Raw genomic sequence first — 22,155 nt, forward strand, 5'->3', positions numbered from 1 at the left:
CTAAGGGATAATAATAAAATATAACAAAATAAAACATAATAAGATAAAACAAAAAGTATAATATCAGAGTTGGAAAAGACAAACAAACTGAAGGAAAAGGGCCCAAGAGAGGGTCCAAGAACCAGAGACCCACTCGTTAGCACACTCAGGAGTCCTATTTAAAAACACTAAACCAGGGGCTGGAGGGATGGCTCAGTGGTTAAGAGCACTGGCTGCTCTTCCAGAGGACCCTGGTTCAATTCCTAGCACCCACGTGGCAGCTAACAACTGCCTGTAACTCCAGTTCCTGGGGATCTGGATTCTGCACACACATGCTACACTGGCATACAAGCAGGGAATAAATATAAAATAAATAAATACATGTGCATAAAAACACTAAACCAGAAGCAGTAAAGTACATGGCATAAAGTAAAGTTGGCATAAGCCGCACAGGCCTGCGTATGCCACCTCAGTCCCTATGAGTTCATACGAGCTTTGCTCATGTAGCCCTAGAGGGCCATGTTCTCCTGGTGTCCTCCGTCCCCTCTGGCTCTCACCCTCAGCCTCTTCTCTGGCAGGGCTTCCTGAGCCCTGGTGGGAGGGGTTTAATGATGACACCCCAGTCGGGACTGAGTGTTCCAAGATCTCTCATGCTCTGCATTAAATCTGGCTGTGGGTTAACTATATTTAAACAACTAAAAAAAAAAAAAAAAAAAAAAAAAAAAGAGATGATTCGATAACTGAAAATAATGGAAATATTAGTAAAAATGAGAGACCCAGAGAGAGCGATTGAGAACATGCAAGAGAGCAGAGGTAGGGCATATGTATGTCAGGGGAGGGGAAGGGAGGGAAAGAGAGAGGAAGGGGAGAAAGCAGAGAAGGGCTGAGTGGCATTCTGGTTGTTGGAGAGTACATGAGTACATCGGTCCCTTTGAACAAAGCACACGGGTGTGCTCGTTTCAGCTCTAAATGGGCCTCTACTTCTAGGGTGACTATGACAGGCATAAGAATGGAGCTAGAAAACCAGATTCCTATTGTGGTATGAAGAAGGCACCCTATAGATAGTGCCAGCCTTCCAGAGTGGGTCTCTCTCTCTCTCTCTCTCTCTCTCTCTCTGACTTGATTGGTGTCCCTGTAGTTCTCATGTTGTCATTTCTAAGCTCTCTTCATGGGACCGCAGTGAGTCTCCCTGTGACTCGGAGAAGCACTCTCTTAACTCGGTCCGGGTGATTAAGCCTTCCCTGCTTTCTGTCAGTTACCACAGCAACCTAATATCCAATTAAGTATTTTACTGGCAAAACCATACTGGCTTTGTATCGTGTGCAAAGTACAAATGAATTATGTCCATTGCTTCACCCAGTGGATTCATTGACACTGACTCAAAGAAATGACTCATGCTGTTCAAGTCGGACTGCCTTCTTGCAAATCTACCGCTACCCAATCGGTAAGCTTCTGAGTATGCTAGCTTAACCCCTGATCAATGACCATGGTTCTTTTCCATTATTGCTTTAATTCCTAAACACAAAGAAAATCACACAGGTAAAGGTGATTTGCCATGCTTTCCCAAGCCACGTGGGCACACGTGTGCGCATGTGTGCGTGAAAAATTGTCACGTATGCTTTTATTTTCCGTCTCTTCTGAAACCGTTTCTTTCTACCTTTATCTTGCAATTTCGTAATTACTTTTCCTCCATCCTTCTAAAATAGAGTCTAATGATATTTGTTCTATTATTTCTGCTGTCATCAATTAGACAGCCTCCGCCTCCAGGATGCCAGGCTATTTCCTGCTTGTTGTCTGCAGCAGTATTTCCCACAAACACAAAAGAATCCCTTTGTTCCCCAAGAGAATTTCTCTCAGCTGACACCAAGGCCTGTCAACACACTTCAAGGCTCATCCTTCCTCATTACGAGACTGCACCTCTCTCTCTCTTCATGCCATGTGACTGCTCCTTTCCACCCGGAGCACTTTTTTTTTAACCTTTAGCCCTGCCCCACCTCCTGGTGATGGATGAATAGGGCCGCTGTGGGACAGAGACTTTCCACTTGTTCTTGCTGCGCTCTGAAGATGAACGTGGGCTCATTCTGTCTTAGCCCTATGTTCTGAAACGTGTTTTCATGGAAATCTCTCCAAGTTCCATGTAAAGAACCTGCTGTATTTTGCCTGGGCGAGCGCTGCTACTTTGTAGCCTGTGGGTGAAGGGACTGAGCACTTTAAGTGCTTTCTGAACCACACTTCCTCCATTTGAGGCTCTAAGTGCTTCTCCTTGTGTTGGAAGTTTTGAAATATGCAGGCAGGTAATCCCTAAATGACATGCTTGCTAGTGCTCTATTAACCAAGCCCCTCATCCTCAGGGGATAATGTACGGCTTCCCTACTCCAGTTTCCCATTGTTTTTACAGTCAGGTGGGCTTAAGCATCCATGTTAAATAAATACCATTACCGGCGCTGTGTGAAGGCGAAGGGTCTCGGAAAGTTGCCGGCTATCACATTAAACGTTCCACTGAGCATATGGGTTATAAAAATATAAAGTTGGGCTGAAATCTTTTCTAAGGACCCCCTTCCCTCTCCTAAAAATTGAAATGGCTACATAAAAACCTGCCAGAAATTTCCAGAGCGCTCGTGTCCATCTGTCCCATCATTAAATTCTTCACGTTCCCTATCTGATGTGTCTCTTGTTCCCCCAAAAAATGCCATCACCTGTCTGGTGGGCAGCTCTCCTTTCAGATGGCCTGAAAGGCACAGCCTGCTATTAGAAAGAGCCTTTTAAGAAGAGAGAACCGGAATGCAGAAGCCACACAGATCAAGGACATCTGGCAATTGAAAAGGAATGCATAATGGGGGTGGCGGTGGGGCAGCAGGGCCTAGCCAAGGCCTGAGGAGAATGTGGGCAAATCGAACCATCCTTCCAAAACAGTCACAGATCCCACAAAGGACTGGGGGTGGGGGTGGGGGTGATGGGCAGGAAAGCGCCTTGGGGCAGGAGGGAAAATTGCAGATCAATGCCTAGAGGGAGAGAGCTAGCCTTTGTGACTGAACGTAAGTACACAGTAACTGGACTAGCTCCAGGGACAGGAGGCATTGTCCCTGGAAAGCAGCACTGGAACTCTGAAGGAGAAAGGCCTACTCCAGAATCAAAGCCCAGGACTCACTTTCAAAGCTTTGCTGGGAACACAATGGACAAGGAGAGACATACAAGGATCTGTGTGTAGGGAGGGGGCATTTTTAGGGTAATGTGTCATTTCGAAACTGGCTTTATATCGTCAGTTCGAACTGCACCACAGAAAATTTTAGCTCTTTATGAAGATGTGTAATAAAGTGACATAGGTTGTTTGATGTTTATTCTCCACTTTTAGAGTTTACTTTCAATTGAAAATGTGCCACAAAATCATGAGGCTTCAATACAATTGTTTATATAGTTCCACTAGAAACACAAAGGCAAAGTGGATTTAAGTCATTTTGTTGTTGTTGTTGTTGTTTAAGATTTGTGTGTATGTATGTGTGTGACTGTGTATGGATGTGTGCACATGAACGCAGGTACCCAGAGGCCAGAGGCAGAGACTGCTGTGGAACAGGGGACTGAACTTGGGTCCTCTGCAAGAACAGTGCCTGTTTTTAACTGCTGAGTCATCTCGCCAGCCTAAACCAGTTTAAATGACCATCTCACAGCCAAATCACAAGTCAGGCACAGTGGTGCACAGCAAGTGTGCTAGCGTCTCGGCAGGCAGAGCTGGACGCCGCCTGACCAGCCAGGGGCAACGTGAGGTCACCACCACTGTCACCAGCTCAGCAACAGAATGTCAACCAAAGGGAACATGTCTACAAACTGGAAGTTTGTTTATCTTCTAAAATCTAAGTCTAGAGAGAACGGCGTGTACAGAACCAATAAAAGAGATGAGGCTCAAATGTTTACGTTAAATGAAAACACAACAGAAGTTCGAATGTACTGCGTGCTGTTTCCTCGGGTAATAACTAGCAGTGAACCTTCCAGTTTTAATCCTGATAGATACATGTCTTATTAAGTATGTTTTTATCCCTAACACAGACCTAGACCCCCATGACTGCTTGAAATAGAACCCCCACTTACAAGCATTGTTCAAAGCCAAAATCACTCTAAGAATGCACATCATTCTGAGTATATGAACCAAGAGAGCCATCAAAACCTATACTGTATTCTTCTGGCTCGGGAGACAGGAAAAAAAAAATACCTCCAGTAGGTAATAATATAAAAGCTCTTAAAAGAGGATTCCAGTGGTTCTCAACCTTTGGGTCTCGACCCCTGGACAACCCATTTGTGCAGTAGCAAAATTATAGTTATGAAGTAGCAACAAAAAATTATGGTTGGGGATCACGGCAACATGAGGAACTGTATTTATAGGTCTCAGAATTAATAAGTCTGAGAACTACTGGCTTAGACATTTAGTGATTGACAGATATCACGTGGCTATGAATTAACTGTTAACTAAGGGAAAACACTGGTGTGTTGGTAAAGTAACAGAAAGCCAGAGCTCGAATGTCATTTACCAATTAGGCTTGAAATCTTAGGGTGTTGTAGGAAATGATTTTCTAGATCAGGATAAAAATTCTAGCCTTAAGTTTGCTATTGACGTCGTAGTTCTGAGAGCGGTGGGACTCACCTTTCACAAACAACAGGCCTGGCCTCATTCATTACTGGACCCAGGGAGGAGCAGGCCTGGCGAGGTGGTGGAGCGATGGGCACTGCGGAGTCCAGGGAGCTTGTCTTGCGATGGAAGGCATCCTGGGCTAAGGCTGCTGTCCCTGCGGCCACTGGACCATCCCCATCGGTGGGGCAGGACCCCACTCTGCCATGGACGCCCCCTAGCGGCAACTCAGGACCCACTGCTCCCTGCAAGGGAACCTCCCCTGAACCCAGCTCCACGTCCAGGGTAGGTGATGCTGGAGGGGAGACTCGGGGCTTGCGTTTGGTGGAGGCGCCAGAAAGCAGCTTCAATAGGCCCTTTTTTTCTTTCTAGAAAAAACCAACAACATGGATATTAGTTGGAGATTGGCAGTTGTATCGTTCCCACAATCTCCAGGGCACTCCGATCCACTTTTTGATCGCATCACGGTTACTCATTACCTTCCAGGTAGCCTCTGCATGATGTTAACCTGACCTTTTGCTTACTGCGTCTCCCTTTCTGGCCTGCCTGCTTCTGTTTGTGTTGGAAATTCTCTTGTTCATTACTATCTTCTAAGTGGGGCAGCAAGACAAACAGACCAAAAAGATGTAAAACAACAACAACAAAATTAAATCAATTTGTATTTTTTTTACTTTGATAAAAGTAGCCAGTGAGGTGGCTCACTGGGTAAAGGAGCTTGGTGCCAACTCAGAAGAGCTGAGTTTGATCCCCACACCCTGTGTAGTAGAAAATGAACCAACAACAAGCTGTCTCCTGACATCCACATAGTCACTACGTCATGTGTGTGAATGTGTGTACACACACACACACACACACACACACACACTCACACACACACACACACCCCTCAAGGGATAGAATAATAAAAACACAAATCGATACTGCAGAATAAAGTGGAAATTTCAGATGGTAGGTTTAATTTCTGCAAAGACTGCCTTCCTCTGATTACTGTTACGGGAGCCAATTGTGTCTTGGGTTAGATACAAGCCAGGTAATACCTAACTCCCTATCAACAAGCTGGAGCCTTATTCTTCTCTGGAAAGAGGCCCTGAGTGGACTCAAGGGCTGTAGTACTTCTTACATGTCACCGCCTTGATTACATTTAACCAGCCACAGTACTCAGTGCATGGGTATCTTCATGTCTGTCTGTCTGTCTGTCTGTCTGTCTGGTCTTTTCTTTTCTCCCTTTCTTTCTTTTTGTAAGCAAAGGCATAAAGAAGAGTTCCCACCCCCAACTGCCTCATGCTCTGAAAACCATAACCTGAGTTTGTCTCTTTTGACACTTTCCTTTTTTGTTCAAAACAAAAACAAAAACAAACAGAAACAAAAAACAAATCCAGTCAGCTGTTGGTGCTAACTATTCTACTCTCTTCTCAAAGTCTGCCGCTATCTCTCCCAGTCAGCAGGTCGAACACTGTCATCGTCAAACAGCAGTGATGGAATTAAGTCCTCTGAAAGGAAACACTGAAAATGACGTGTGTCACAGAGATGCGTTTCTGTAGGATTAACATTAACAGAAACATGGAGGGAGGACTCAAAAGCAGACAGAGCACCGAGGAATTCTTCTTTGTAATATGAGTTAGTCTGACCCAATAAAAATCCCCCGGGGAACAAATCTCTATCTACAATAACAGGACTCCACTAAAGATAGAACAGCAGAAAACAGGAGGAGCCTCAAGCAGTCATTTATCTGATGGTGAGCAAGGGTCCCTGAGAAACCGCACAGCCTCCATTTATAAACCCCGCTCAGAGTGTGTGGTGCTCTATGGACTGGAAATAGGAAAAACAACATGGGAGGGGCTGGGAGTGGTTGCTAGGATTATCTCCTGGTCTTCTCGGGATAGGCAACAGATAATCAGAGCCCATGCATCTCCTTACCCATCTCCTTAACCCATGGGGGTGGGGTGGGGACCTTAACTCATCTTCCTCTGTTTTGCTTCTTTCTCTTATGGATGTTACAATGCCCATATCCATAACGGACTTTAAAGGCTCTGACCACCATCTTGGGAGTGATGACAGGACTGTGCTCACCTCTGTATCTCATTCATTGCCTGGGACAGGGTAGGGCACCACTGAACTGGGGAGGCCTCATGGTGGGGTGCAGAAGGTGGGGGGTAGGGAGTAAGATAAAGGGAGGAATGGATAGTAGTCACTGAGCACCCGGGACGGATGTTTTGGGTTTCCCAAATCCAGAAGAAATAAAACCGTGGTCGGTGAAGCAGCCTGATCTCCAATTCTGTGGCTACACATCTCTTGTGGGGCATCTATGCGGAGAAGGCTGTCTGATGGCTTCCACCTCTAAGGTGGCCAGATGCAGCATCCAGCTATTTCTGTCAAGATATGAGAAATCAGTCTAGTCCCCAGAGCCCATAGATTGGCTGAGAACATCAAGTCCATTGATAAATTAGAACCACAGCAAGCCCCAGCTAAAGATGCTATTTAAAAACCCAGATCTGGGCACTCAGAAGAGTATCAGATAAGTGACTTTGTGCTCAGGGAGCAGCTTCTAAAGTGATTAAGAAGAAAGATGACTCGGTTCATTGAAGATGATTAAACACATTAAACACAACTTGCTTTAATGACTTCTAAGGGACGTGTTATCATCATCAAGCAATGCCGACTACCCACGGAGCAGAAGGCAGAGGATTAGGCTTCGTGGTGGGGTGCAGAAGGTTGGGGACTAGGAGTGTCAACTCACAAAAGATGAGGCCCCAATTCCAAGGAATGGTGCTATTTATAACAAAGTCTGATGTCTTCTCCATTGGAAGAACAACGTGCCACTTGAGAGAGATACGTTTGCAAATTCAGACACTTACTATCCAAGGACACCTTCGCTTCCTTCAAAATCCAACAGCAGAGACGAAAAACTCAAATGGATTAATAGTCTACACTTGGGTAAGGTGATTTAGAAATAATAATGCTAGCATCTATAAAGATGGGGCGTATCTTTTAGTAGGCACCTCGATAGCTCATATCCTGTGGGTGTTCCATTCCTAGGTGAAATGATGTTTTCAGAATCATTTCCGATTTGAAGATTTAAAACTATCACAGGGCGGTGGTGGGGCATGCCTTTAATCCCAGCACTTGGGAAGCAGAGACTGGCAAAGTTCAAGGCCACCCTGGTCTACAGAGAGAGTTCTAGCACAGCAAAGGCTACTCAGAGAAACACTGTCTTGAAAAAACAAACAAACAAACAAACAATAAATAAATACTATCAAGTTTTAAAAAAAGAAGTATCTTGTGGTAAAAATAAGAAAGTGGTGGAACGGGTTCCCATGCGTACCCTGGCGGTCGCAAGTTCCAGCTCCAACGGGCCAATGGAACTAGTGCTAATTCAGCTCAGATTAGTATCTCTCCCAGCGGCTCTCTGTTAGATGCCATCTCTCTGGTTCCAGCCACCCAGTAAAACCAAGGCTCAACAAACTGTAACCCAACAATCAGATTTACATGTTAAATTCTCAATCCTTAATATATCCACACAATAAACTTAGAAACCAATTGATAAGGATATAAACTGCCCACCTAGATAATATATAATTTGCCTATCTAGACAACACAAAATCCTGTACACACCCATCCCTTAAGACTAGTCATAACAACCTGTAATGTGTGCAGAGAGGAATCTTAGCATCCGCTCCCATGTTCTCTTGGCTGCTCCCTCCCCCCTCTCCGGTCTCCTCTGCCTCTCTAAAACTTTTCTCCTGTTCATCCTTCCTTCTCGTCTGATGACAGGCCTCATTCTATCCTGTACCTGCCTTCATCTGCATAATGACATCAACCTACAGTATCTGGAGCAAAAACCTATCAGAGTTACTTTTAGATGTGAGTTGTTTTCTAGTTGGATTCGGTGATACACTCCTATAATCCCATCTGTTTGGGAGCCAGACATGAGAAGATTCTAAGGAGGTGACAGTCCTGCTCCAATTTAGCCTCAAAACAAAAACTAACTGACTTATGGGGCAACAGCTCAGTTAGCAAAGTGCTCGGGCATGAGGATCTGAGTGCAGACCTTAGAGTGTACAGAAAAACTTGAGTATGGTAGTCCGAAAGGCGAAGACCACTAGATCACAAAGCTTGAAGGCCAACCTAGCCTATCAGCAAGGTCTGTGTTGATCAGTGACCACATCTCAAAACAAGGTGGGTGCTCTTGAGTACTGGTTCTCAACCCTCCTAACGCTGTAACCCTTTAATACAATTCTTCATGCCGTGGTGACCCCCAACCATAAAATTACCTCATTGCCACTTTATAACTATAGTTTTGCTGCTATTATGAATCATAAATGTAAGTATCTGATATGCAAGATATCTGATATGTGACCCATGCTTTTGACCCCCAAGAGGGTCGAGACCCACAGGTTAAGAACAGCTGCTCTTGAGGGACAGCACTGGAGACTGATGCCTGGCCTCCACCTGTACACAGACACACACATACACACACACACACACACACACACACACACACACACACACACACACACACACACTCTCATGCATTCACCAAAGCATACAAAACAAAAACAAGCATAGAACTCAATAGAGCACTTTCCTGACATGTGAGAAGTGCTGGGCCTAATCCCTAATTCATTCATGCATTCATTCATTCTTTTTAAAGTACATGGAGACATTAGCAAGAGTTTTCTTGGGCCCACAGGTCCAATTTATATACTAGCTTTCTATTACGGAAGACTCATTGTCCTTAGGTAAGAATCTCAAAAAATATTAAGTCATGTGGTTAAAAATAATCACTCATACTTTTAGCAAATATTTCTGGGCATCCAACATGAAGCAGGCAATGTGCTGTGCTCTGGGAAGGTGATGTGTCTAGGACAGTTTGTGTCTAACAGCAACAAGCACGGCTGTATGACGTGTCCTCTGCCCAAGAACCAAGCAGGGGAAGGCATGAGGCTGGGGTGCTGTGGTGGGGCACGCTGGGGTAGGAAAGGTTTCTTGAAGGAAGCTTCCTGAAATTCTAGAGATGATTAAACACCACCTGCTTCAAGAGTCTTGTTAAATGCTATCAGGGGGATTTCCATATTTAGTCTTCACAGCAACCCGATGAGGTAGGAATTAATTATTCCTGTTGCCTGAAGCTCTGAAAGCTCGCCTAAAATCACCATGCAAGCAAGGGGCTGGAAATGAGATGCTATTCTGCAGAACAATGGGAGCAGGCACAGCTCCCCTCTGCCTGTCTGTCTGTCTGTCTATCTGTCTCCTCACCGCCCCGCCATTCTTTTCCACATCTCCTAGCTGAACTCTTCATAGACAGGCCTCTTGCCTATGGACCCTCTGTCTGTTTGCCTGCCTGTCTGTCTATCTGTATCCCTTCCCCCACCCCCTTCTTTCCCACATTTCCTAGCTGAACTCTGTGTAGACAGGCCTCCTGCCTATGGACCCTCTGTCTGTCTGCCTGTCTGTCTCCCTTCTCCTCCTGCCTATGGGTCAGGCTGCATCCCAGCTATCAGCAAGAGCAGAGACTGTGAATGTGGCCATTTATAGATCCCCAAGAACATTTCCCAACACAACATGCAGATGAGCTTGTTTTTGACACTAAAATAAAGCTAGGAGAAAACACACACACACACACACACACACACACACACACACACACACACACACACACACACCTGAGCAAAGAAATAACCAGGAAAGAAGCCAGAGAAGAGGCCAGAGAAGACAAAAAGAGACAGGCTCTTCTAGGTGAGGATTACAGGAAAGGCCTTCAAGCATAAGTCTACAGCAAGAAGCCTCAGGTCTCCATAAGGGAGACAATCACCAGGAACCAGGGACTTGAGGGAACTGGGGCATTGAATCATGGCTGTGCGCTCACTCCTAGAAAAGTGTCCAGACACTGGAGAGACAGCTCAGTTAGTGAGGGGACTTGCTGTGCAGCCCTGAGTTTGAACTCTAGTACCCAGGCAGAAAGCAGGGAATGGCTGTACATATTGTTATCACCAGAGATCAAAGACAGCTGAAAGTGGACAATCGTGTTCAGACAGAGCTGTAAAGCCGGTGACTGTAGAGGAAATCAGGCAGAACACTGACAGGGCCGGGAATTCAAATAGGGAATAACAGAGATGATATTTAAAAGTACCATTCAGGAACTTATCATCAAATAAAGTAAACAGACTAAAGACAGCTAAGGTTTTGGCCCTGGGACAAGACACAGCTCCATGTTTCTCTGAGACTCTGTTAGAGGATTCCCAGATGAATTACTAGTCAAAGAAATGGACCCAGTTAGGAGAGTGCAAGTAGGCCTGGAAGTATACCCAAGTTATTCATACAGTGGCATCCCAGTGACAGCCCACTAATAATCTGGGTACAGAGAGCCATACCCTCCCCAGGGCAGCAGAATACCCCGGACACAGCTTGTGGATGGCGATGGCCCAGGAAGATGAGGTCAGAGGGTACTGAGCTACAATACCCAGAGCTCTGCCCCACATGACCCACACTACCATCTCAATCCGCCCCCCTTCTGCTTTCCCTTCGATTGTCTCGAGTTCTGAACAACTGGGGCTGGGGGCTGGGAGGGAAGGAGAAACCAGACAGGAGAGATTCAGAAATTCTAAGAACTTAGAAGAAAGTGCTCCCCCAGAGAAGGCTTGTGATAAAGTTTAAAAGAACCGATTTTTAAAAGTTTAAAGAAAACCGTATGCACCGCCTCAAGTTCAAAAGGGAAAGTGTTGGAACGGGAGGACCCTCAAAATGAAATCCTACAATTGCAAATTATCCTGCAGATGAAAACGGGAAGGTCTCTAAAGGGCCTGGTGTGAGCCCCCAAGGAGTGGCATAATGGGATCCAAGTTTTAAAGGCCACAGACAAAAAGATCAAGGAAAACTCTGTCACAAAGAACATAGCATGGCCCACTGCAACGCAAGAAGGCTAAAAATCAGAATGAGCTTAAACTTCCCAAAATTCTAAGGAAAAAATATTAAAGGGCTATTTTAAGGTTATATTTGAAACAAAAAGAACACAGACCTGGGGTCTGGGATGAACAGTGGCTCTTAGCTAGGAAGACGAAAGGGAAGGTTCATCTCTGTACCTGAAGGGATGAGCAAACCCCGACAAGGAGGAAGGAAAGAGATCAGGGCAGCGCCAGTCACTTCCACACAGAGAAAGTTAACAGCAAACCAATAATTTCTGAGCAATTTGGGTGAATCTGGAATCAGGGTCAGTTCAATAGGCAAAGAAGGATACACTCGGCTCCAATTTTCAAAAGAAGATGAGGTGTTGCCAGAAGGGTTTTTTTTTTTTTCCCCAGGGGGAGGTATCCTCTATGGTTGCTACATGATACCAGAGCAATTGGGTTCCCGACTTGGGGTTCTTCCTTTCAGTAGGAAAAGAATTTAAGAGGTGAGTTTAACAGAGGACTAAGGACAACTATATTGGAGATGAAAAGAAAACAGACAATCCAGGGCTAGCCCCAGCAGCTGCCGGGCAGAGAGGAGGGAAAAGCCACGCCTCTGACATAAACTGACTCAGTAGGTGGATTTACATGGTGGACAAGTAGCTCAAGGCAGGGAGGGAGGCTTTAGAGAAAAGTGAGCAAGCCGGATGGATCAGAGAATGAATACTTAGAAGGGAGAGAGAAAAGAAGGAGAAAAAGCTGGGCCTTTGGGGTTTAGAAACGGCGAAGTCCCAGGCTAATCGCCTCATAACCTCACTGTTAGAACAACGCTCCGAGGCAGGAATTCTGGGATTGGAAAGTAACAGCATCTCACTATAGGAATTATCATCTCACCTAACTCATTATCATGACTTAAGGTGAGCCCACCTTCCTACGGGTGGTCCCTTGACCCCTCCCCCATCCCCCCACCCCCCCCCCCCCCGTTAGCAAGGAAGGACTCTATTTCTTGACCAGAATTTTTTTTTTTTTAAAGTGGTCCTTTATAGCTTCTCTAAAGTAATTTGCAAACCATCTGGGAAATACTTGGATAGCATTAAAGGAAGGTTTACAAGCGCTTACAGGCAGAAACGACACTCTAAGGAGGAGACTCTTCCAGGAGACTTTACTACCAATGAATAGACAATGATCGGATCTTGGCAACACCTCCCTTGATACGATGAAGTGGGCCCAGCTATACTTCAGCCCTAAGGAGGGATGTCTGTGTAAGCGACAGTAATCACGGAATTGAGGAGTTAATATCGTCCAGAAGCATCTACACTGAATCTGGAGCAGGTTTAAGAGGGGAGATTAGAAGTCTGTGACAAGAGTTATAAGTAAAAATCTAGAGAGTACTGTTCTCAGTTCTGAAAATACTTCAGGACATTCAAGGAGGTTCTTAAGATGAAGGGAGGACACAGGGAGACAGATACATACTCTGCCACGTTAAGAATTGACTGCAGAGGGAAGACCGTCATTTGGAGAAATGGCACTTGGAATAGTTGCTATGTTCTAAAGGTAGACAAAGGCCATTTTCAACCAATAAGCAGTGAAAGAGATGACAATGTCGCATATGAGTGGCTACTGAAAGAAGTTACCTCAAACTTTGTGGGAAGAAGAAACCAGATCCTAAAATCAAGGTGTTGTGGGGAGACTGTTGGCAGTAAAAATAAAAATAGGTAGAACCGGTTCCCTTGCGTTCTCACTCTGCGAGGATCCGCTGGAGCTGTGCGCTCTGGCTGTCTCTCTGCCAGCTGCTTTCTCACACTGTCCCCTTGGCGGGTTGTCACCACACCTGACACACATCGCATTCCGAGGGTCATTTTATCGTGGCACCACACCACACTAGCCCTAGGCATTCTATAACCACCCTCTTCAGGCTGTCTCTCTGCCTGCTGGGAACTTTGCTCACATCCCCTGTAGCCCGGTAAAATCAAAGCTCTGGAAACTTGTAGTTTAACAATTAGATTTATATGTTAAATTCTCAATCTATAGTACATCCACAGAATATATCCTCTGCCAATTAATAAACTGCCCACCTACACAAGATTGACCTAGACCACCTGGATTGGAATCATCCTCTTCTGTCTCCATCTTCCTCACTCACCCCCACCTCTTTCCTAGACTTTTCCCCGCCTACTCTTCCTTCTCATCCAATGATAGGCTTTGCCTTATCCTGGACCCGCCTTGCTGCATAATGACATCATCCTACAGGAGACCTTCCATATGGACATGGAGAGGGAAGAGCCTGGCTCCTGGCCTCCTGGCTCTGGGGCCTTCTGTATTCCATGGCTCCCGTCATATTTCCGCCGGCATTCCATCTGTGAGGTACCTATCTCTATCAAATGCCCTTGCCTTCTTGTCCCCTTTCAGGAAGATTCCCATACTGAACACTGGGTCCACCCAAAAGGGTAAGTCCTCATCTGCATAATCCTTTTTGCTAGTAAGTAAAGGTGGGACCTGGGACAGAGGAGGACATCTTTAAGGGCCCGTATTCTGCTCAGCACGGGTACCTGTCAGTGCATTCTCTTAATGGACTGAAGAGCTCTGTTCTAAGTGGCCGAGGACACTACACTCGAACCTGAACACTTCAAACTATTAAGATAATTCTTTAAAAGCACAATGTAGAATTTGTTCATCTGAGCACAAGTTTAACATAGTTAATGATAAACACTGAGCAGATACCAATCGTTTTTAAAGTTAATGTTAATAGTTAATTAAATATTAACTTGTCGCAGTCTATGAATTTGATTTCCTTATAACGTTCCACTTACAGGCTTCTCTCGCCATTTAGGTAGCGCAACATACCTTACCACCGAAGCAGGTGGCTCAGAGTCCTGGCCCATAGCTTCACAGGAGACACACGGAATACTGAGCAGAAAGTCAAAGCTGTGGCACAATCAGCAGACTTTATCCTTGCTTAATCACCGTCAACTTTATTCTCTGCATCAACCGCCTGTCTCCAAGCTCTGGGATGTCTTTCAAAACAGCTTCCTACCATATTTATTTAAAGCCAAGTCCCAAAGGAAAGATGATGTCTCCCTATATTTCAGGTGCTATCTCTCAAGGAACCCTGCTGATCCGTGGTTGAAAATACTATAGATAAATTTTATAGATAATAAATTTGCAAGTAACTACTTTTATCTTTTAGTTATCTGTGTGTGTGTGTGTGTGTGTGTGTGTGTGTGTGTGTGTGTGAGAGAGAGAGAGAGAGAGAGAGAGAGAGAGAGAGAGAGAGAGAGAGATGCGGTGCGTATGTGCATATGAATGCAATGTCAAGAAACGCCAGATGTCAGATCCCCTGGAACTGGCGATACGAGCAGTGGGAAGTGAACTTGGGTCCTATGTAAGAAGTTAAGGCTCTCACAATACTAACTACTGAGCCATTTCTCTGACCCAAGAATAACATTTTTAATGGACAGTTTCCAACCTTTTCACCTGTCTAAAAAAAAAAACATTTAAAAGAGGAGTTGTCAACTAGCAAGAACACTGGACATGAAAATTTGAGGACAGCAAAATAATAAAAGGGTAAGTTACTTGAAGAGACGATGTTCATCTTTTAGGTTTGGAAAGCTGCAAGCCGAGGTTGATTGAATCCTACTCACTGTGGTCTCCTTATTACCCAGTAGGGGGCCTGACAACTCAAGGGTATCAAAAATGTAGAAAATAACAGGACCAAGACATGAGGCTGGGGCAGTGCCCAGGTCTCTGCACCACCGTATTCCTGGCACGTGGCACATGAACCTACCCATGGAAAGAACCTGAAAGGCCATGGAACAATGAGTTTTCACTGGCAAAGACCTTCAGGGAGTAACAGAAGAGAAGGAGGGGCTCTCACCTTACTGTCCTTGTCTGGTTTCACAGCTGAACTGTTCCCACAGGCCGATGCAGCACTCTCAGGAGATGTGGGGAGTCCAGGGAGGATGGTCACTGTCCGACCACTGGGCTCCGTCTCCAAAGCAGCAGTGGTCATGTTTGGGGAGGCCAGAGAGGATGCCCCTGCAGCGCAGGCCAGGGGGACACTGGTTCGATTGATGTTGACGGCAGCAATGTGGGCAGCAGGACCTACCATTGGAGGCAGAGGTTGGGAGGCCAGAGAATGATGGGGCAGGCCTACAGATGCAGGACCGATGCAGGCTGCATTCTGGACCTGGATGGGAGTCACTGCTGCTGTGGGGCGCTCCTGGTTATGTGCTGCAACTGACAGGTGACAGGAGAAAATACAGAAAGGGTCAGTGGCCTAGTAAACACTCTTCCCAAAGTGTGAATCATAACGAGAGGCAGCTACTGCCATTATTGCAATAAAGAATGGGCGCAGGAGAGCCCAGCACACGTAAATCCTAGCTGGACCTCTGGATGCTACTTTCCTTCTGGGTGAGCAGTTGAGGCTACTGAGGACTTGGAAGATGTGCTGTCACCAGTCCCAAAGCCTTTAGTCATGAACAATAATTTCTCACAGCATTTGAGACATAGGGCCAGTTTCTGATGGCTCACCATGGCAACAAACCACGCCGGTCTTAAGTCCTTTACCTATTATACATTTTCTCTCTCTCTTCTCTCTTTGACTTCCCACTTCCCTTCACAATCTTTCTGATGGAATTCACATGTATTCAATTTACTCCACTGTTGTTACCCAAGACTCTTGGTAGGTTTTCAACGCTGCAGAATTAAGAAAGGCACTTGACTTCCCATCGAGTCTAAAATAGACCCGTGACTAGTTCATCAAAAATAACACTGCTTGGCTGAGAATCGTGCTACAGTCACACAGAACAGTGAGACTGGAGACAGGACCTTACCTGCAGAAATCATGTTTCAAGTACTCAACCACTCATATTCCTAGGATCTGATAAATTCTTCTTATACCTCAGGTCTATAGGCCTTGAACGAATGTTCATGGTGTGCTTATTCCAAACAAACAGCTCTAGAATGCCTGCAATGGTTTAGACAGAAGACGTCCCTTGAAGGGCCTCATGTGTTGAATGAAGGCTTGGTCAGAAGCTGCTGGTGGTCCTGAGGGGTGACTGGATTATAAGGGTGGCAATTTCATCATTGGGCTACTAGGAGGTGGGGCCTGTTAGAATAAACGGGTCACTGGGGCATATCTCGGAATATGTATCTTGTGCTGGTCCTTTCACTGTGTTTCATGGTCAACACAAATGTGGCATCTCTGCCCCACCACCTAGAATGCTCTCCATCAACCATGGACCTTCAGTGATAGGGTCTGGCTACCAAGTAATCCCTTTGTCACTCTTTGATTGTCTCTGCCAGGGGTGCCTACCACAGTGGTGAAGAAGTCCTGGCAACACAGTTTGGTTTGTAGTTTCTAGTTCAAGAGGGCAGTGATTATTTTAAATTCATACTTGCTTTTCTCGACACCTGTTGTCACCAACCTGCTTAGTCACCTAAGCCCATTCCTCATGCATTCCAGGCCTGTTCCCCTCTTACCTGTCCTCACAGCATTTCGGGCCTGGTTGACTGTCATCTGCCCAGTCATGTGCAGCAGGACCTTAGCCTGGGGACTTGTCTGGATATGAGCTGCTGACACCACAGCTGTGGGGACGACGCTGGGATTCCCAGCCACGCCATTTCCTTGGGGCTTCTGTGCAGGCCCTCCTGCGGTGGAAGGACTGACCATAGTCACCCCACGACTTGCCTGACCCGCTGTAGACATAGGGACTTTAGCTTGGGAGGCATTTGTCACCGCCCTGCCAAGACAGAAGCAGACGGAAAACCCAAGCCATCAGCAAAGAGGGAGACAGAACAATGAATGCAAGAAAAATGACTCGGAGCGTTAAAGCCTTTTAAAAAATGAATGGGATTATTTTTACAAGACTTTAAGAACAGAACATTCAAAGAAATGATGGCTGAGACAGAGAATTGTCTTGGAACCACTTGAGTCACCAAACCACACATTCTATCTACCTAGGAACGCAGTTATTAGGGTTAGCTTCCCATTCTGTGGCCACCCAGCTCCACGGAATTTCAAAGCCATGAATTTTCCTGCTTCATCCTGAGTAACACCCACCATTTGCATCGTACTGATCTTGCTTTGACTTTCTCAACCTGTCTCTAACATAGTACACAAGTGTCTGTGAACACAGTGATCTCTCTCTCTCTCTCTCTCTCTCTCTCTCTCACACACACTGCACACTCACAAAGGTACAACCACACACACACACACTGCACACTCACAAAGGTACAACCACACTCACACACATGCATACTCACAAAGGTACAACCACACTTACACACACTGTACACTCTCACACTCAGGCACACACATGTACACTCACACATTCACACAAAGTCACACACACACTCACACACACTGCACACTCACAAAGGTACAACAACCACACTCACACACATGCATACTCACAAAGGTACAACCACACTTACACACACTGTACACTCTCACACTCAGGCACACACATGTACACTCACACATTCACACAAAGTCACACACACACTCACACACACTGCACACTCACAAAGGTACAACAACCACACTCACACACATGCATACTCACAAAGGTACAACCACACTTACACACACTGTACACTCTCACACTCAGGCACACACATGTACACTCACACATTCACACAAAGTCACACACACACTCACACACACTGCACACTCACAAAGGTACAACAACCACACTCACACACATGCATACTCACAAAGGCACAACTACACTCACACAGACATGCACACTCACACACATACTCGCACACACACTGCACACTCACATTCAAGCACACACATTCACACACAAAGTCACATATACACACACACTGTACACACACACTACACACACACTGCACGCACACATCTGCATACTCACACACACAGACACACAGACACAGACATACAGACACACAGACACACAGACACACACACACACACACACACACACACACACACACACACACGGAATGGGCCCTTTGGCTTTTTTCTGATGACCTATCACCATCTCAAGTTCAAGACCCTGCACAGACCAGGTAATTTAAGAATCATCACCTTAAATTCAAGTTGCACCTTATGATTTAATTATTTCATGGAGATGGCTTTCTCCTTTCCAGTTTTATTCTCCATAAACTGAGTACAGCTCACCTCTTGATTACGGAATATGGTACGCTTTTATTTTAATTTTTTCGAGAATTTCGTATATGCGACAACATGCTTTTCCTCAACTCATTCCCTTCAATTCCTCCCCCTGTCTTCCCCATGCCTTTTCTCCCCCAGCTTCATGTGCTGCTGTTGCTTCTTTTGTTTAAGCCCACTGAGCCCACTGAGTACCTCCATTATGTGCATGGGTGTAGGGTCATGGACAGCCTCCAGGGTTTAGTCCTGAAGGAAACTGACTCTCATTCTTCTAGAAGCCATCACCTGCCAATGGCTCCTGAGCCCCTCGCCCACCCATGGTGTATCTGGGCTGGCTTGATTTGCATGCAGCCACAGAGCCACTGTGAGTCCATGCATGCAGTCGCGCTGTCATGCTCTGCACACACTGCCTTGCTGTAGACGCCCACTCCCAACATAAAAACCCTCTGGAGGTCAGGCCTGCACACAAGGGCCCTTCTCTTCTCCCATCAATGCCTCAGGTGTGGCAATGCAGTCAGCCCTAAACACCGACTTAGAGCTGAGTTTAATCATTTCATTTAAGAGGCAATTCTGCGTATAGCAAGTCTATAATTAATCTACAATTAATACTTTTTATCAAGATTATCTTTCCACAGTGGCGCTTTACAGAGCAGCTGCTGTAAGCAACCATTTCCCAGAGTTAAATGTGCAGACACTTAACAGTTTGATTCTGAATCTCTTGAAAAAAGTGATCTTTTAATTTCATTCTGCATTATTGTATTTCTCTTGTTTAATTATATACATATTTTATGATATATGTATTTATATATAAACACATTTTAATATATAAATAGGCATGTATAAATATATAAATACGCGCATACACACACACACACACACACACACACACACACACACACACACACACCAGGAAGGTTCTGGCTGCCATTTTCTGGATGTGTCAGATCCTGAGTGTATATTTTAACATGTACAGAAAAGATTTATATTGATTAAAAATTTGCAAGTCAAATTTAAGCTAACATTCTGTCACCATCTGCAACAATAGTGATTTTCATTTGATTAGGCTGCTGGCCAACCTATAAGTCAAGGACAACAGCTGACAAACATATCAGTTCATTAAGCCATTTGTTTAAAGCCAGGAGGTTAGAAGTGTGATTTAACATAGTTAGACCCTGAATTGCTTATTAAGAGTCAGTGATCAAAGTCGGGGTCAGTGTTAATGTCATTATAGGTCACTTCTTCCAGCTTGATAACCAGAAGGTACACTATCTTAAAAGAAAAATAGTTTTGTGTGCCTGGGAGTGTGTGCACGTGTACACCGCATGTATGTGATACACAAGTGAGAGTTTCTGAGCCTGAATGACATCTTGGCCACATTAATCCTTTTTGAGGGTGTCTTGGTTACCTTTGACTATCAACCTGGTACAGTGTCGCTTGAGGGACTGGCTTGTGGACGTATGTGTGTGGGTTCTTCCTCGTGTTTATTGAGGTCCAGACCACTGTGGGCAAACTATCCTGAGCACATGGTCCTGAGCTGTACCGAAAGATAACTCAGCTGACACCTGCCTACAAGCCAGCAAGCAGCATCCAGCATGGTGACTGCCAGACTTATTTACTGATGCCGTGTGGGGTAGCAGCCAGGCCTGCCTTCAAGGCTCCTCAATATAAAACTGTGGCTTGAGGCTGAGTTGCTTTTGGTCAGAGTATTTTATCACAGAGGCAGAATGGACAGAAGAGGCTCTCAGGGGAGGGCAGTCTCCTGCGTATGGCAGGACTCAGCAGAATCCCTGGCCTCCACTCACTGAATGCCAGAATCATCAACTGAGAAACTCAAAACTACGTCCGAATACTGGCAAATGGCTCATGAGGAGAAAAACTATCTTCATTTAGAATTCACTTACGGCATATTTAAGGAATATTTATTTTTCACTGTATTACAAAGATTAGTTGCCAGAATTCAAAGGTAATTAATTCAAAGTTAATGAAATAAAGGCAGACCTAGCCAGTGTGGGTTTGAGCATTTCTTTATCATGTGATCTCCCTGTGCCTCCGTTTCCCCATTTATGAAGCATGAGGATGATAAAAGCAACTGAAGACCAGGATTCAATAATGCCATGTGTAGGAATCTGCCTGTCTGGTGTACATAGAAGACATGGTGCAGATACGTACACACCAATAACATAGCCTTTAATTTCTTTAGTAGAAAAATACTGAAAATGGAACGGCTGAGTCTTTCCAATATAAATTAAAGCAGAGAGCTTACACCCCAGAACATCTATTGGTAGAAACCTATAATTTTCACACATATCCACATGAGACGTGAGCTAAGCATCTTGGTATTAGAAGGAATTTCAGCAGATATGGATACGGATTTTACAAACCTTGGCTACCCAACAGGTAATTATAATGCAGGTAGGGCTCTGTGCGAGCTGAGACGCCTGCAAAAGAATGGAGCGCCTCCATCTAGAACGTAGAAGAGCGCTAATCCAGTGTCATACCTTGTGACGGGTGCCACATAGTTGCCGGGGAAAACGCCGATCTTGCTGGTGTGCATTGACGTTCCTTTGTACCAGCCGTCCTGGCAACGCTCGAAGACCAAAAACATCTCGCCTTTCCTCAGCTCCAGTTCGTCTTCCTTCCGGGGAGTGTATGGATATATAGCAACATATCTAGGGTAGAAAAAAAAATAAATCAGGAGAGCAGGTGAACCCAAGATCTTCAAGCTCTTGCTTCGCCTAAGGACTTGAGTACCTTAAACAAAGGTAGACAGGACAGTCTTAACCTGCAGGCAGCGCTGGCAGTCTCCACCGAATGGAGTTTTGCTGTTCGCCCTTCAAATGCAGGCAGAGGCTTTTGTATTTGATTAAGAGTCTTCCTTCTTGTGTGGCAAAGATTATCTCACCAAATGGTATTCATGTGCTATGAACGAATTAACGCCATTTCCAGGAGTGTCTACCTTAGTGTCCTGGATTAGGAGCCCATTGGGAAAATGTAGCTCTTCAAATGGCACTTGTTAGACTTGGGAGTGAGCCTGAGAGGAGGGCATATGGCATACAATTCCCCTGGGAAACACAATATGTTGCCTTCTTTGCACGCTGAACCCCTAGGTTTAGGCTGCACCTGCACTTACGAAGCTGACTGTATTAGAGAAAGTCAAAGGAACTCTAGGTTGGGCATGGAAGAGCTGCTAAGGTGTCTGTCCACACAGAGAAACCAGGCAGGTGACTGACTACACATCTGTTAGTTCTCTGACACCTACAGATACAGATCCACACACAGCCTGTCAGCTGCCAACTGCACAGGGCAATGCGACCTCTCTGGATTCTTGACAGCTCTCTAATGCAGGGAGACCTGACGTGTGTGGAATACCTTCCAGTTTTTGTCTTTTTTTAATTTATTTATTTTATGCCGCTGTCTTCAGACACGCCAGATAAGGGCATTGGATCCCATTATGGATGGTTGTGAGCCACCATGTGGTTGCTGGGGATTGAACTCCAAACCTCTGGAAGAGCAGTCAGTGCTCTTAACCTCTG

At 45.3% G+C, this 22,155-nt stretch overlaps 2 protein-coding genes across 2 annotated transcripts in view; one reads left to right on the forward strand and one right to left on the reverse strand.

Annotated features, from left to right (window-relative positions):
• Positions 1–22,155, forward strand: part of Erich1 (glutamate-rich 1) — a gene marked incomplete at its 5' end in the record, with an annotated part of 52,793,804 nt that overhangs the window by 4,185,023 nt on the left and 48,586,626 nt on the right.
• The window catches only part of Sh3rf1 (SH3 domain containing ring finger 1), a 165,719-nt gene that overhangs the window by 6,651 nt on the left and 136,913 nt on the right, over positions 1–22,155 (reverse strand). For both annotated transcript variants that reach the window (NM_198764.2, XM_087588311.1), the window contains 4 exons: positions 21,121–21,291; positions 16,963–17,222; positions 15,356–15,717; positions 4,613–4,965 (listed from right to left, as the gene is read on the reverse strand). In NM_198764.2, coding sequence (NP_942059.1) covers positions 4,613–4,965; positions 15,356–15,717; positions 16,963–17,222; positions 21,121–21,291 — 1,146 coding nt within the window. The remainder of the gene's footprint in view (positions 1–4,612; positions 4,966–15,355; positions 15,718–16,962; positions 17,223–21,120; positions 21,292–22,155) is intronic.

This window comes from Rattus norvegicus, chromosome 16 (genome assembly GCF_021556685.1).
Source record: "Rattus norvegicus strain SHRSP/BbbUtx chromosome 16, alternate assembly SHRSP_T2T, whole genome shotgun sequence".
Classification (NCBI taxonomy): domain Eukaryota; kingdom Metazoa; phylum Chordata; class Mammalia; order Rodentia; family Muridae; genus Rattus; species Rattus norvegicus.